Source organism: Idiotropiscis lumnitzeri, chromosome 1 (genome assembly GCF_059441095.1).
Source record: "Idiotropiscis lumnitzeri isolate Australia: NSW breed Sydney's pygmy pipehorse chromosome 1, RoL_Ilum_1.0, whole genome shotgun sequence".
NCBI classification, from domain to species: domain Eukaryota; kingdom Metazoa; phylum Chordata; class Actinopteri; order Syngnathiformes; family Syngnathidae; genus Idiotropiscis; species Idiotropiscis lumnitzeri.
Genome location: NC_142391.1, coordinates 23,933,096 through 23,949,389, shown reverse-complemented (window position 1 = coordinate 23,949,389; position 16,294 = coordinate 23,933,096). Strand labels below are relative to the sequence as shown.

General features: G+C 41.0%; 1 protein-coding gene across 6 annotated transcripts in view; it reads right to left on the bottom strand.

Moving 5' to 3' along the window:
• Positions 1–1,434: 1,434 nt before the first annotated feature.
• Positions 1,435–16,294, bottom strand: part of slc20a2 (solute carrier family 20 member 2) — a 40,398-nt gene continuing 25,538 nt past the window's right edge. For 5 of the 6 annotated variants that reach the window (XM_088290776.1, XM_088290811.1, XM_088290784.1 and 2 more), the window contains exons 4-11: positions 16,001–16,086; positions 13,344–13,440; positions 13,029–13,148; positions 12,104–12,337; positions 10,941–11,580; positions 10,298–10,483; positions 6,500–6,584; positions 1,435–2,829 (exon numbers count right to left, since the gene is read on the bottom strand). In XM_088290776.1, the coding sequence (XP_088146902.1) occupies positions 2,665–2,829; positions 6,500–6,584; positions 10,298–10,483; positions 10,941–11,580; positions 12,104–12,337; positions 13,029–13,148; positions 13,344–13,440; positions 16,001–16,086 (1,613 nt within the window). In that variant the 3' untranslated portion in view covers positions 1,435–2,664. Of the gene's footprint in view, positions 2,830–5,486; positions 5,572–6,499; positions 6,585–10,297; positions 10,484–10,940; positions 11,581–12,103; positions 12,338–13,028; positions 13,149–13,343; positions 13,441–16,000; positions 16,087–16,294 lie in introns of all 6 variants that reach the window. The other variant, XM_088290820.1, reaches the window with a different exon arrangement.

Below are 16,294 nucleotides of genomic sequence, written 5' to 3'. Positions count from 1 at the left end.
TTCCGTTTGAAACTATGAGCAGCTGACGCGCGTCCCTGGTTAAAATATTGTAGAAAAATATATAGTTTTGATGAAAGCGCTCTCATTAAACTCTTTTAGTTGCAACTTTCAAGTGCCGTGGGGATGGTTAGTGGCGCGGCAGCTACAAAAATAACACAAATATTTCTTCTCTCTCGCTAGACACTTCTGGTTCGTGTGAAAACGCTCAATGGCATCGTGAGGCAATTTGATATTTTCTTTTTTTTTTTTTCCAGTCATGAAATGGATACCAACAACGAGTGATAGGGCCAAACTGCCAAAACCAAACAAAGTATTTCAATACGAAATAAAAGTCGAACTCAGGAATAAAGTTGTATATTTTCAAGACAAGATTAGACATTACAATCTTGCATTTTTTATATAAAACAGTTGTATAATTTCGAGATTAAAGACATAATATCACGAGTATAAAGTTGTATATATATGAGGGAAAAGGTGTTCATTTGAGATCAAAGTAAGGTTACAAAAATAAATTTGGATATTTTAGTTAAAAAGTCACATTTCTAAATTAAAGTCGCAATATGTGTTGTTCTAAAGTCACATTCTTTTGTTCAAATGGTAAATTTTTAAAAGTATATTTCCAAATTTTAAGTACAGTTCTAGTTGTAAGATTACAAGAATAAAGTTGTATGTTTTTTAGATTTGCTGTTAACATTACGCATATAAGGTTGTGTATATAAAAAAAAGTTATTAGAAGTATTTTTATTATGAAAATAATGTTGGATATTTATTGGCATAATACTATCACAAAGTTGGACAATGAAAAAGTTGGACAATAAAAAAGTTAGATTGTCTTTCAAACGTTTTGAGAAAAAGTTGGATATTTCCAAGAGTAAAGTCAGTTATTTTCAATACTTATGTTGTAATTCTATGGGAGATAAGTCATATAAGTGATAAATTATTTATATTTCTGAGAAATGCAACATTTCTTTTTACTAAGTCATAGTTAGTGTACTGTTACTGTATTTTAAATTTTGAATAGTGTCTCTTATAGATTACAAAAATATCCAACGGTATTCTTGTAAAATTATGACTTCAATCTCGTAGTGTGATTATATGTATATATATATATATATATATATATATAATATATATATATAATATATATATAATATATATATATATATATATATATATATAATATATATATATATATATATATATATATACATGTATATATATATATATTTATATATTTTTTCTTCTCAGAAAGGCCCTAATACTCGTTGGTAGTTTACAATGTAAACACCATAGTACGAAAATATTGAGCAACACGGCGTGTTACAAAAGGCAAGTGGCTACCACGTAAGCAAAGATTTGTTCATATTCGGAAATAAAATCGGAATAGAGAAGCAAAAAGAATAATAAAATAAACGAAAAAACACCACAAGCAACTTGATTTTGTTCAGATAAATTAAAAACAACGAAATATCAACGCTCATGTTCATCTAGAGGTCACGTGACCCAGTTAAAAAGCTGGTGATGATCAGTACTGGTGAGGTCATTCTACTTGTTAGAAGTCAAACAGCAGGTTTGGAGGAGCTACACACGTGATAAGATACAGTAAGCTCTCATATTAATATTCATATTAATCATAAAAATAATACTGTACTATCGTTTTGATATGACACATTGAGGCATCTCGTTTGAGCACATTTGTCACGTGATACCAAACGGAAAGGAGGAAAAAAACGAGAACAAGGCAGATATAAGCATTTTTGTAGCGTTTTGGCTTCTCGCTGCACCTTACCTTTTAAAAAGTCGTCATGGCGATTAAAATAGTTGACTTTGGCACGGTGAGTCTTGAACGAATCACCTTTTCTTTTTTTTATATATATTCTTCAAATACAGCCGCCTTTACACTCGCAGCCAATAGGTCCTCTTCTTTTGATTTGATTGGCGGTTGGCAACCAGCTAAGGGGCGCCCTACCGCAACCTATCGGGCTACCTTGGTATTACACCAAGGAGGAAATTTTCTCTTCTCATTTCGAATAGATTAATTTCACAGAAAAATATCGTTTTGAAATATACTCTGAATATGATAAAAGGTGCAGAGAAGAACCCATTTCCCGACAGTTTAAAAAAAAACATGACAAAACATGATTCCCCCTTCACCCCACGCACCCTCAAACTCTTGAAGGTCAGTATTTACAGTACAGATTCATGGTGTAGTACATCAATTAAAAATCCATACAAACAGACACACACAAAAAAAAAATCAACTCTGTAGTGAATCATGTTTTTTTTGTATGGTATCGTGATCGAAAATAAAGAAGCACAGAAAGTCTGATCAGCTCTCCATACTCATTCTAATCACTTCCTCCACTTGTAGCAGGCTAACGTGAGACTGGTTGGTTGAGCACACATAATCCCGTATAATGATATGAATGTTATGTACAGTTGGTTTGTGGGAGTAATAATTGCTTCAACCACATTTTGTATTTTTAGGGATGTGAATTTGAGCTGTATGTACAGTACTGTAGATTGTGAACCAACCCTCCTCACAGCCTTTCCCCCCTCCCTGCTTTCTTTACCTCAAGCAACCCAGTAAGCGAGCAACTCTGTGGCCTTCCTCTCGGACTCGCAGGTCCTCCTCCTCCTCCTCGGCGGCAGCGCCTCCATCCCTCACACGTAGGGCAGGATGCCGTACACGAAGACGGCCATGACGGCGGCACTGAACAGGCCTGCCACAGGCACGGTGACGAACCACGCCAGGAAGATGTTCCTGAAAAGGCGCCAGTCCACTGCCTTCTTAGAGCGGATCCAGCCCACGGCCACCACAGAGCCCACCTGCAGGACGACCAGGAGGCAAGGTGCCAGAGAAAACGCTATCAGCCGTCACGCTATGGAAAGCGGAAACATGCTTAGCAAACACAACACACAGAGCTCCAGGTTGCTTTTTAGTCTCACCTTTAAAAATAAATAGTATTTGATTACATTTTACACTTTAAACTGATGCAGATTTCCTTATTAAATAATTTACTTTTAACTATTGCTATTTTTTAAAACGGAAAGAAAACCAATTGGCCTCGCACGATTTAAATACTGTATATGCCAAAATTGTGCAAACATTTTATCTTGATATCAAAATACAAAGTACATTAAATATTGAAACACATAAATTTGGAATCATTTTGGCCTGGTTTACTATGGTAGCCTGTTTCTGCCAGAATAATAATAAATAAAAAATAGGAAAAGTAAATTGTCTTCTTTTTTTATAGTGAATTTTATGAGTTATTAAGACATAATAATGAGAAATTAAAACACATAAATAAATACTGTCCCATAATGATGAGACACTAAATCAGAATTATGAGTATGGCCAAACTGATTAATCAGCTGGACGATTTAATTGGCCGATATTATCCCCTTTAAAATTGTCCAAAAGCTGGCTTTTTTCTCTCTCAGATTTTTACCTTAATTTTTTTTTACCCACACTAAAACCTTTACGAAATAAAACAAAGGCGTGACGGTCGATCATTCAAATTTCTTAGTTTTTGTTTAACTTCCATGTTAAAAAAAAATGGAATATTATTAATTTCAGTATTAGTATTTACCTATTCGACAATTTTTTAAAATTAATTTGTTCTTTTTTTCTTTTCTCTATAACTTAAATAAGATGTAATTAGCAATGCAAATGACATATCCCTGATTTCACTCTCTGATTTAATGCATCTGCATTCTATCAATCTATACAGTAGCCATGCAATAATTATTTTTTATTTAATTAATGCTTATTTCCCTCACATGCTTAATAACAGCGTTTCAAAATTTTCTAACAAAATTTGCGATTTTCAGTCTATTAAAAAAATGTAATAATGAAAAACAAATATTTTTTTAAATGAATAAATAACTTGTGCAAATATTATATGACATATAAAATGAAAATAAAACTATTATTTTTCATTTGTTTGTTTTAAAAAGATAATTACTTATTCAGCTAAAACAAAAGTACACACCTCGCAGCCTGCATCCAAACTTAAATTTCATACATGCTGGTTAGTTTGAGCAAGCTGGTTAAATAATTTGTCACATGTAAAAATGTAAAATGTGGAAGTCTGAAATCAGCACCTCTGTTGCATCAAATTCAGTTTTTTTTTTTGCAGTCTTTTCTTATTATTTTATATTATATAACAACACCAAGCAGCTCATGTCAGACTTCCATTGAGACTATATCCACTCACCTTTTTTTTCTGCCGTCACAGAATCAAATGATTCAAATTTACAAATGCAAGAAGTCACATGACCAGAATGTGCAATGACCGCGGGTGTGATCACAAGCCAAGGAGGATGTGTACACTGGCACGCCGCTTGTGTTTTGGATCAATGTGCCAGTATGTGTTGATGCAATGACAAAGGCCAAACAAGATTTTGTTTTTATCTGAAGCACGCGGCGATGAAGCGTCAACCTAATATGACCTTGGTGCCGCTGACGGCCTGCCAGCGGTCATTGCACATCATCACAGCATGGAGCAGCTCCAGGCCTCACATCAATCGAAGCCACCTGGGGAACGGCCACTCAAGCTGTCAACATTGCGTGGCACTAAATTAAATTAAATTAAATAATGTTTGGCTGCTTGGAAAACAAAATCAATATTATCCACGTTCCTCTTTCAGTCTGACAACTTCAGCGCGTTCCCCAGACACAATCATTGAATCAATTAAATCACGGTAATATGACTCTAAACATCAGAAGAGTGAAGCATTTTGCCATAAGTGTGTATTAAGGAATGAGAAAAGAATGTTAATGTGAGAGAGGTGATGAGGTTGATAAATTGACGTATTAGTGCTCTATTAACCGCTACCAGTTTTAACGTTTGTGCAGTTTGCCCCCGCTTGTCTACATTTATAAAAGCGTCCAATTTTCCCTTTCTAGTTGAGTAAGAATTTATAAATGTGTAAGCGTTCAACACCATTAAATGCCTAATTTGTTTGGACTATCTATCTATCTATATATATATCTATAAAAAAATATATATAGATATATATATAGATGGTAAAATCCAATTTTACAGGTCAAACTTAATAATAAAACATGCAAATATCTCAAAAACTTGATGTGCTACAAAAAAGTACAAACATTTTTGACTTTTTTTGTGAGTTTTCACGTTTTTGGCGATTAAAACATGCTGTTGACCAGTGTCATTCATGTAAACTTGTCAATCTGCTGTACAGTAAATTAATAGTTAGTAAATGTGTAATTACTGATGTAGTTCTTTTATTGCTACATACAAAATGTCTGATTATTCTTGATGCAGTTCACATTCACTTCTGCATTTTTAGCTCAGTATCTCTTCATTCACGTCAGTCAGTAATTGTCTGCCGTCTTGAGGAAAAACTGCACAAAGGAACAAAACCGCAACTGTGAAGCTTTGATTGGCGACTGTCATCTACGCGTGACGCCGAGCTCTGTTTAAGCGCGGCTTCACGACCAGAGGCTGGGATACCTTGCAGTGGGTGGAGCTTATTGGGATGCCCACATTTGATGCAACAAGCACTGTTAGCGCACTCATTACTTCAATGCAAAATCCGCTGTGAAGACAGATATGAGAGAGACAGAGAGTGAGAGAGAGAGAGAGAGAGAGAGAAAGAGGGAGAGACAAAAAATGGAGAGAGATGGGAGAGGTAAAAAAAAAGTGGAAAACAAGTTGTGATAGGTGGGCAGGGTGGGGTATGCGGTGGGGATGGGAGGGTAGGGGAGGGTAGGGGAAGGTAGTCTTTTTTTGGTGGTGGGGGAGGGTCTGCTTCGCAGTCAAGCACAGGAGTGACGCCAAACCATGCGAGTGCTGATAAGGAGAAATGGAAAAGAGGAATGAGACAGGTTGAGACACCATGCTGTTTTTTTTTTTTTTTTTAAGGGGACTGGGTTCATCAAGGATGACCTGCGGTGTCTTGGATGGTCCGGTCTGGATCCGAGATTCCTGTTAAGAGGCAGAGGAGAGGGGCCGTACGCACATCTGTGATGGGCTGCCAGACTCCAGCTGCACACTTATTTTTTTTTTAATCTCATGTACATTCATTTATACAAAATGGCCTTTATGCACCCTCATAGAAATACTAAGGGGAGGGATCTAGATCAACCCGATCTGAAACTTAAAAATTAGACCTCATCTACATTTTTCTGTGCCCACCCCATGCACTAGTTATGTGACAGACACATGTCTTCAATCATAATTTAAGTTGTTGGGCAGAGTTGTTTGACTGTTTTCACGTTTTGCAGTTGGATTGTGTTAAACTTTGGAAGTTCCACTTTGAAGAGAAAAAAAAACAACATCTAAGTGCAAGCCAATCCACCTGAAATGATGCTAAAGTAGTTTGGGCTGAAATTGTGTGCTTTTGAGCCTAATGACTGGTGACCCAGGACGAAGTGCGTGCGTGCCCTCGCCCCTGGACAAATCCTGCAGAAGGACAAAGGGTTGAGTTGAGGGGCCAGCGAGAGAGGCCCACTGGGTTGTCATACCTTGCAGTGTGTGGTACTGACAGGGATTCCGATATTGGAAGCCAACACGACTGTGAGTGCGGACGCCAGTTCAATAGTGAATCCACTGTGGAGGGGGGAGAGAGGAGGAGGAGCAAAGACACATTTTTTATTGAAAATGCCCGCAGCGTGTGGGGTTGAGGGCGGTGTTGAGGGGGGCTGCCGATGGCACCGTCTGACCACATTCCAAGCATGCACGCTGAACATGGTGAGTCGCGCAATTGCTATTTAAAATATGTTGAACACACACATTAAGAGAAAATGAGATTAGCTTACCACTTCCCTTCTCTGCGCACTATGAGCTCACATATGATTCATGCATTTCCACTATGTACTACGAGAAACATTAAAAAAAATAAATAAATAAAATAAAACAGCATTTTTGCAACAATCAGTCACATTTATAGTCAGTGGCTCTCAAGCCAAACAAATCCTTACCAAAGTCAGCTAGTAAAGACGCCAGTTCACCCAGCCTAAGAGGATAAGTGCTTCACAAAATGGATGGATGGAAAAAAGACGGTTTCATCACACAGAAATGAGGGACTTTCTAGACTGTCTTAATTTAGTTCCAGGGCAATTTATCAAGGTCGAAAGACGACTCTGCTTTGGTAATATTGCTTTTTTAGAGTGGCGTCTACAGCAGAGAAAATACTTTTTGATAAGAATGCTTGACTTCCGTGAACTACAAGACTGACAAACTGAGTTCCCGTAACTTTAGGTGAAAATGTTGCTTTTGTGGGCTATTCCAAAGAAAGCCTCAGTCGGAAAACACTTGTCTGCGTCGTATTCACACTTGCGTCGTATTCACACTTGGTCACCAAATAGACCATGACAAATCACATGACGCCTTCCTCAGTTATCTATCGTCTCACGTCTCCTTGAAACTCATGGACCCAAACACTAGCAGCTAATATTGAGTAGGATGAAGTTAGAGTTTCCCCAGATATTCCACCACTGCAAGGCATTGACACACTGACCTTCTGAACTGAAATACATGGCTTGCTGTCATAAAATAAATCAATTGAAGGCAGCATTTTTTTCTTTTTATGGCACAGCAACATTGTTTCATAATGAATACAATCTATCCAAGGCCTGTCGTTCAACTGTAGGAGTGCAAGTGCTGAGCATTTCTTCCTCCCAGTGGCTCGCTGGCAAAGCCATGTGGGAGCGGCAACAGTTGCTGACAATGAAGAAAATAAATGTTTCCGTCTATTAAACTCTTTATAAAGCTGCAATGTGCATCTCCAGTGTCCGCACAAACAAATGCGAAACCGCATAATAGAGGCACAACCAGTCAAGCACATTAACACACTGGCCTGCCCTGGCTCCCACACAGCGAGGCATGGAAACAGACACAGGAGGAAGGAGCTCCTTTAGAACACCCAACCAGAGCAAATTTGTCTTTGCGCGCTGGCAACAGGCTGTGACGCTGATGGAAGGGGGGAGATTAGGGAAGAAAAGGAAGGAAGGAAAGAAGTTGCCAAAAAAAGAGGAGATATGGAGAAAGAGGGGAAAACGATGAGACGGCGAGGCCGTGAGAATGACTGCGAGACGATGTGGGAAGCAACGAGATTTAGAGGTGAGGCACGAGGAAAACAAAACAAGACAAACCGATGAGGAGGGAAGAGGGAAGAGGGGAGAAGAAAGAACATTAAGCGCAGATTTAAGAGATTTAATGGTCGGGGCATGATGGAATGAAGAAAAGTGGGAAGCACAAAAGGACGAGTCGGGCTGGCGTCCCGCGTCTGGTACGTGGACTGAAGCCAGTGTTGCCACTGTGGTGACCCTGGCCTCCTTCACTTGTACACTTTATTTCACCCAGAAGGCCAAAGTACTTCCTGCAGCCCCTCGTGATGCTTCGACACACGCAAGCATGCACACGCCAAAAAAGAATCCTTGAACATTCATGACTAATGGGCTGGGCATTCAAAGAAATGTCCTTGATGGATGAAAGGGAAAATTGACTGACTTGGTGCAGAATTATACTGCAGGAAAGACATTTTCCACAGTAAAATCTCTAGTTCAGGAATAAATTAAGTACAGAAAAATATAAATCATTTAGATGCGTAAATCCAACTTTGTGATTATTGATGCGAAATGTGATCATGCCAGCATGTTCAAGCAACCTAATGATCGTTCATTAAAAACACCCAAGTGGATAGTAGCCCAAAACTGGCATGTTAATGCGCTAACTTCCCATGGCTGTGAAACCTCACCGCAATTATTTTCCATCACTCCATGTTGTAGTTTAAATTTTATAGTCACATTCAATTTTGGCAGCAACAAACCTTAGGCCTGAATTAGCTGCGTCCATTGTTGTTTCCTGCCAGGTAGTAAAATCTAACCACCCATCCATTTTCCGTAGGGTTTAATCCCCATCAGCGTCACGGGTGAGCTGGAGCCTTTTGCAGCTGACTTAGGCGCGAGTGGCAAGGTACACCCTGGACTGTTTGCCAGACAATCGTAGGACACATTGACAAATTATTCAAACTCACCAATTGAAAATTTAGAGTCGGCAATGCACGCTTTCAAGAACGCCCGAAAAACCCCACGTAAGCGTGAGCAGAGCATGCAAACTCCTAACGGGAAGGCCAAAGATGGGATGTGCAACCGCATACCGCACAAATGAGCAAACTACGAGGGAACAAGGCAACAACATGCTTAATAGAGAGTTAGCAACTGCGCCCAGAGCGGTCCATCAAATTACACTGCACATATTTCTCAAATTACAACAGTAAATAAATAATAGATATTAGTTTGTATAAATTATAAAGCCAGTTAAGGAAAGAATATGCTCCCACAAAAGCACATACACAAGAAGAATTGTCAACATTAAGAAACACATATTGCTTTTACCGCACATACAGGCTAAAAGATTCTGGACAAGAATGTTCTAGAGGCAGGCACACATAATTTAGACACCCAACAAATACGAACAAGGGCAAGGGTAAAAGGCAAAGCAGACATCGATCGAGAGCCTGCAGGCACACAGGGTCAAGGAGGTGTTTCAGTCTCAGTACAGAGTGAGCATCATGTGTTGCGGCCTTCCGATATATTTAAGAGTATTATAGAACAACATGAAGCATTTCGCTCCCGCTTCATTCTTGGTCTGAAGGCCAAACAAATGTTGCAGGTTTAAGCGTACATTCACAAACTAGTGCAGCTTCATTAGAAATGCACATCAATCATCCTATTTAAAAAATGGTTAAAGGTGACCTTTAATTGAAATCGTAACATTAAAACAGACTCATTTAGGTTCCAAGCACAACAGTGTATATTTATGTGATTTCTCATACTCAATTCAACTCAAGTCTTTCATTTTATAATGAAAATGTGAGTCATGGTTCTCTTTTAACAGAGTGACTATTGATTGATTATCTTGACGTGAGGATCTTAAAAGCCACTTTGGAATTGGTGATAATACCAGCCACAATTGAATACGTGGGTTCCTCTGTTTATGAGTTTCATTCCTGCGGCTCGAAAAGACCCCAAATCCAAGAACTGTCGTCTATCACTAATCTATCTTGTTATAATGACAAGAAATGTGCAAAACACCAAAAAGAAAAAGAAAAGCGAGTATGTACTCTCCCACTAACGTAAGCTAAAGTAAAGTCATATCTTGAGTAAATAATCTGTATGGAAAAAAAAAACCCTCCACGCCATATATATGACACAATCAAATTAAAAACAGTAAATATGGCCATCCGATGTCTTATAAATATACCCACACATGCTGGCCAAATACTCCTCCCAAACCCACCCCTGTGCATCCTCTCTCACCTTGACGGTGTGATGGGAGTCAGATCCTTCCCCATGGTTTGAATGACCCGGCGGCCCCACACCCACAGGCCAGCGCAGATGCCCACGCCGCCGTAAAACAGCAACCAGATGGGAGTGGCGGCGTCCTGCATCACACCGCCCTGATCGTAGATCATCCACAGCGCCACCAAAGGTCCGATGGCATTACTGCACAGGAGGGAGCTTCAGGTTAGTCACGCTGCTGTAATCACGAGTAACCACTGTGCTGCAGCATAGTTGTGTGCCAATAGACATCATCGTCAGCCTGGTGGTGTGTTGTGGAATGCCGAAGCTCCTGTTTAACCCTTCGATCAGCAATTTGGTGAATATTGCTCTCCTTTCCTGCCTGTGAGGGCACCACACTGAGTAAAAAACAATTGCTATAAACCAAAGATTTCCCCAACATAACAGCGGTTACTGTTAAAGTCAACCGGAGGCATTGCACAAAAATATTTCTTTTCGACTATGGACCTGCAACCTCACATGTGAACTACAATATAGCAGGGGGAACACGACACGTGCCTTGGCACAATAAAAGTTGGCAATACCACACTTGTGATTCATGCAATGGTCACTCGGAACGGTATATTTACATATTATTTATATAAATATACAATATTAGCACCTGACGTCGTTGCCTCCGTGGGCGAAGGAGCCGAAACAGGCTGTGAGAATCTGCAGGAAGTGGAAAAGCAGAAACACCTCCGACTTGTCCTTCTCCTCGTGATCCTCCTCAGCCAGGTCATCCAGAGGCACAGGTGCGGATCCCCCTTCTTCCCCTACCCCCTCAAGCTCCGTAGCCAGCTTCATCTCCACGCCGCCCTCCTCTGCTTCGATCTCCGCCTCGGCCACGGCGTTGCAGTACGACGAGTAGCTATCGTAGCGTATGCGCTTCTTGGAGTAGGACACGCTGTTGCTGCGGCCGCCGCCGCCCTCCCCGACCAGCTTCTCGCTGTCGTCGCGAGACTCCGTGCGCATGAGCGGCTGCACGGGCATCCCGCAGATGGCCGCTGTGTAGCAGGTGTAGCTGTTGTTGCGACGCAGCAGGCGGTAGTTATTATCGGGAGGGCCGGCGGTGGCGCCAGAACGGTCGTTGTCGTCCATGCGGCCCAGGTGGATTTTGTGCAGCAGGTCTTTATAAAGACCTGAGTCCTTGTGCACCGTGTGGTATACTTGGCCGTCACTGCGCATGTGACCGTCAAAGCTAAAGCTGCCGTTAGAGACGGGCGACTTGAGGCAGCCGTTGGTCATTGAGTGGGTGCGGCCTGCATGATAAAACAGGAAGTGGGCGACAAACGCCATTAGACACAATTAGAAGATACATTTTTAGTTCAGTCAGACTAAAACCACACTTTTTAGTGTCTGACAAGACTCTTATACGGATTTTTAAAAACCTGTATAAAACCCCTGGATTTCCCTTTTTTAAATCCGAAGCCGTCTCATGTTGACGCTCGCTAAGCAAGCCCAACCTGAAAACATTGATTTCTCAGTTGCGTTTTCACTATATTTTTTTGTCTCTATGGAAAAATGACATGTGCATATACACTCATATTGGTGTGTACAAGTCCGTCCATCTGACATGTAACTTGCCAAGGCAAACATTCATGGCAAAACTCAAGAGACTCAGCACACTTTTGGAGCGAGGAGGAACCTGACTGCTTTATTCCTGTCGAAATGTTATCATCTATTTTCGTCACCACATTGTCAAGTGTCTCTGTTTACATGGGGATATTCAAAATGGGAGTCAGTCAAGTGGCTTTTGCAAGTTTTGCACTGAATGGTTTGTACCGTAAACTCGGCCGTTTGGCATGACGCTGCCTCCGTTGGTCAGATTGGTGAGTTCGCTGTTGGAGGTGCGCGCGTTCCTCTCGCTGCTGCCCCCAGTGAGCGGCAGCACAGCCTCATCTGTGCCCTTGGCCCCGGGTAGCTCCTTAAAGACGGGGCTCTCCTCCTCCTCCTCAGGGATCTTGTCCAAGCTCTCGTCGGAGATCCTGGACAAAGCCTGCTCCTTCTTTAGACGACCTGCACAAAGAGAAAAAAAGATGAACGCCCTGAACAGAATTTCAGTTCAACTATGGAGTGCTTCCCTGCTGAAAATAAAAACAGTACAGTACACAAATTCAGCCTTCAGATGGCTCAAAGCCAACTAATTCCAATGCAATACTCCCCCAACAACCTTGTCAAGTTCACAAACAACATCCAAACCAAACACAACCTCCTGCCATTCACTCATTCATTTTAGGCGGATGTAGTAATGACCTGATTAACGTCACCTATAATCCTCACTGGCATCCAGGTCACAATGTGTGTTTGGATACTTGGCCTCGTGTGCAGGGTTAAAGGCAAGTCATGAATTCTGATCAGGGAGAAATATTCACTTGACGTGCAAGTTCTGTACATCTCCGTAAATCGGAATATTGTAGAAATGTTTATTTCAGTAGTACAATGACCAAAGGTAATACATGTATACACATTCATTGAACAAATTTCTGTTAAAAACATTGTGATTTGGTTGTGAAATCTTAAATCAAATGTATCTAAAATAATTCAGTTTTACTTTTTGAATTGAACCACAGATATGAATTTACTTTCACAAAGTATTCCAATTTACTGAGGGACACTAACCGTGATGTGAGAGCACTGCATTAAAAACTCCAAAATAAACTGCTTTGGCAAGAAGCTGACGAATCGACAGCGGACTCTGTACACCTACTTGCTATTTTCCTCTTCATCCAGGGACAGACGAATATCCAGACTAGGGCTGCGCACACCAGCGATCCTGCCAAGGTGATGAGAAAGATGGCCCACACTGGCAGCATCTCTATCCCCAGCACTGCAACCGGTGAGCGCATGCCACAGTCAGGAGGAAAGAACATGGCGCCAACATACCATTATCTTACTCCAGCAATATTTTTGTCACACCCGCAGCAGGAATTTTGAGCGAGCGGATTACAGCGGCGGCATGGCCTCTTATGCCTGACGTGATAATTTGATCGTACGTTGGTGTCAGACTACATGCACATCTTACATGGAGCTCCAGTGTACATGATGGAGAAGGTGTTGATCCCAATGGTGGTGGCGTAAAAGAGGGGCAGCGCTCGCAGGCCATTGGGGACGGAATCTTCCTAAAGAGGAAAAGACAGGCACATTTTCTTGATCAGAAGATATGATTTGTGTCATGTGGTCGTCTTGATTTATCATTATAGGATTTAGACAATGAGCAAGGAATTTGAGGAAACACAGCACAGCACAGCAGCGGCTTGACACGTATGGCGCATTTTCTACATCAACATAGTACCGTGGGAAACTGCTAACAAGCAACAAGCGAGGAGAATGAGGGTCTCTTGTATACAGTACACTTTACTGCTCAGCATGTGCCTGTTGGCAAACATACGGAAACAAGAAGAAGGGCAGCTGCTGTAAGAAATTATTGTGGAGTCTAAGACTGCAGTGTTAGGAATTAAAGCACAGGAAAAAGGCTTAGCTAACTTTAGCATGTGGGTTTATTGTTGTCATCCGCAGAATTTTATCGTCAAACTGTGTAAAACACACCTATTTCTTGTTTTGTTTTTTTTTGGTGATCAGGCCAAAGCAATAAATATTACGTTGTGGCACTCTTGTGCACTTTGGGGCCAAAGAACTACAATGGTACTTTGACTACCAAGTGGCCCGACTTCAAGGTTTTTCAGGATACAAGCCGTCACTTGGACAATTATTTGCTTTGACTTGCTGCAAATTCCACTCAACTTACTGCACAACAACAAGCAGCAGTAATAATAATAAAAAAATACAGAAAAAAAACGTTTGAAGTTTACTGTCAAACTAAATCTGAAACAAATACAATTACACATTGTCCACTGCACAACTCTGCCTTAGAAAAGTCCGTTAGCTTACAGCTAATGCAAAATGCCATAAATGGGCAGATAGCATCAATGTTGCCGTTTTATAACCCTTCAAGGAAGAGATATTTAAAAAAAGAAATCAACAGAAAATTGGCATGCCCTTTAGGTTCAATGACAGAAGTTGATATGAGATGATCATGGAACCAATCATATTGAAGTCAAACATTTAGATTGACATCTTTGCTGACATCTTGTGGCATCTATAGCCTGTTACAAATCTTTGTATGGGGTTCACTGATTTTTGCTGTTTGTGGCAAGGCTCGATCCCTTTCCCCCGCGAGTAGTTGGGTCCATGTGTTGTTGAATGTCATTATGACAATGGCAACAAAAAAAAAATCCATGCCCATTGTAGTCCATGTAAAACGGCTATTGCCAAATCAATTATATCATTGGGATTCAGACCTCCCACCATTCATGATATCAAAACAACCAGACTGATGAGCCCAACAATCCCTGTCACCTAAGCCGTCGGCGTCGCCATGGCGACCCCAGCGGAATCCCCCACCATCCCGCCTCTGCTGACTCAGATCAGCTGATGAGAAGCTTCTCCGATGTCAGAGTTGTTTAGCAAATAGTTGTCTGATATCGCTGCCAGTTGGACTCTTTTAGCCACCTGCTATTGTTGAAACACAGAGCCGCTGTTCTGCCTCCAGCCTGCGTGTCACACCACGTGAGAGTCGGTCGTCGCATGTACATTCAATTTCTGACTTCTAATTCAATAACTATAGGAAATACGAAGGTCAGTATATCGTGAAATGCAACACTACATTAACAGCATACCAAATGGTAAAACTCCAACCAGATCGCCACGGTTAAGTTAGGAATGTGATTACATCATACTCGTACGACATCATACAAATGTTATGAAAGAGAAAGTTTGGCACCCTTCGCAATAACTAAAGGAGTTGTGAAATTGTGATGACAGGGCATGACTGACGTCAAGCAACCGCTGACAACTTATGCAAAACGTGCTTGCTTTTATAATAAGCCTTAAAAAGAAAACAACTCTCAACAAGTCAAATATTAGAATTAAATATTAAAACTCAAATCTTCCCCTTCTATCATGCGCACAGTTGGCCAAAACACAGACAAGCTCATCCTGAGTTTGACCCGCCGATGCAGTCAGTCTGATTGAACCAATCGTCCTATGAGTCATTTATCCTGCGATCACGCCGTCGTGACCTTACAGTGAGCCGCCACACGTTTTCCTTCCTCGCCTGCCAGAGATTGCCTGTTATATAATGCGAGATGCGCTGGTGTTGCCAAAGCAAATTGATTTTTATCGGTGCTGAAGCAAGTTTGTGTGTGTGCAGCAGTGCACGTGCGTGCCTGTGTGTACACTTTTTTTTATTCAGACACTAAGTCAGGGTGACAGTTTAAAAAAAGAAAAGATCTTAAAATGACACACATTCGGATTTGATTGACCACACTTTTATAGAAATAATAGCTTCTCACCAGAGGCGAGCTCATGTAACTGTTAAAACCAATTTCTCAAATTGTGGTGACGGACCCATTTTAAAAGTTAATATGTTCAAAGTGCGTTTGTTAAAAGACAATTGTCATTTTTAGCGTGTTTGGGGCATATGAGTTAAGCAGCAAAATCCACATGCTTTTAGCCATCTCGGGGGGCGGCCATTTTAACACTTCTGTCGATTGAATATGACATCACACTTGTTCAGGATTCAGCTAACGACAAATCCTGGCTCACCTGTTTTCTGAAGCCGAGCCATGATTGGTCGTTATCCTAGCCCTGAGAAACTGTGTACTAATACCAACAACCCACCTTGTTGAGAATGGTATTCCTAATAAGAAGGAAGAGGACTCCAGACATGAGTCCAGACAGCAAGGGCGAGATGAACCACGACGACACTGCACACAAAGAAAAGTGGTCAGAATAGCAACACACACCCAAAGGTACCAATTGAAACATGTTTTTTGTGTCACATCGACTTGTACTCGTCTTTCTATTCAGCCCATTTGAACTCAACTCAACTCCCCCCCACGCCTCTGAAAAGAGCAGTGCTTCCCAACGACTATGTATACCTCCCCTTTGCGCTAAACCACATCTAGCAACTCA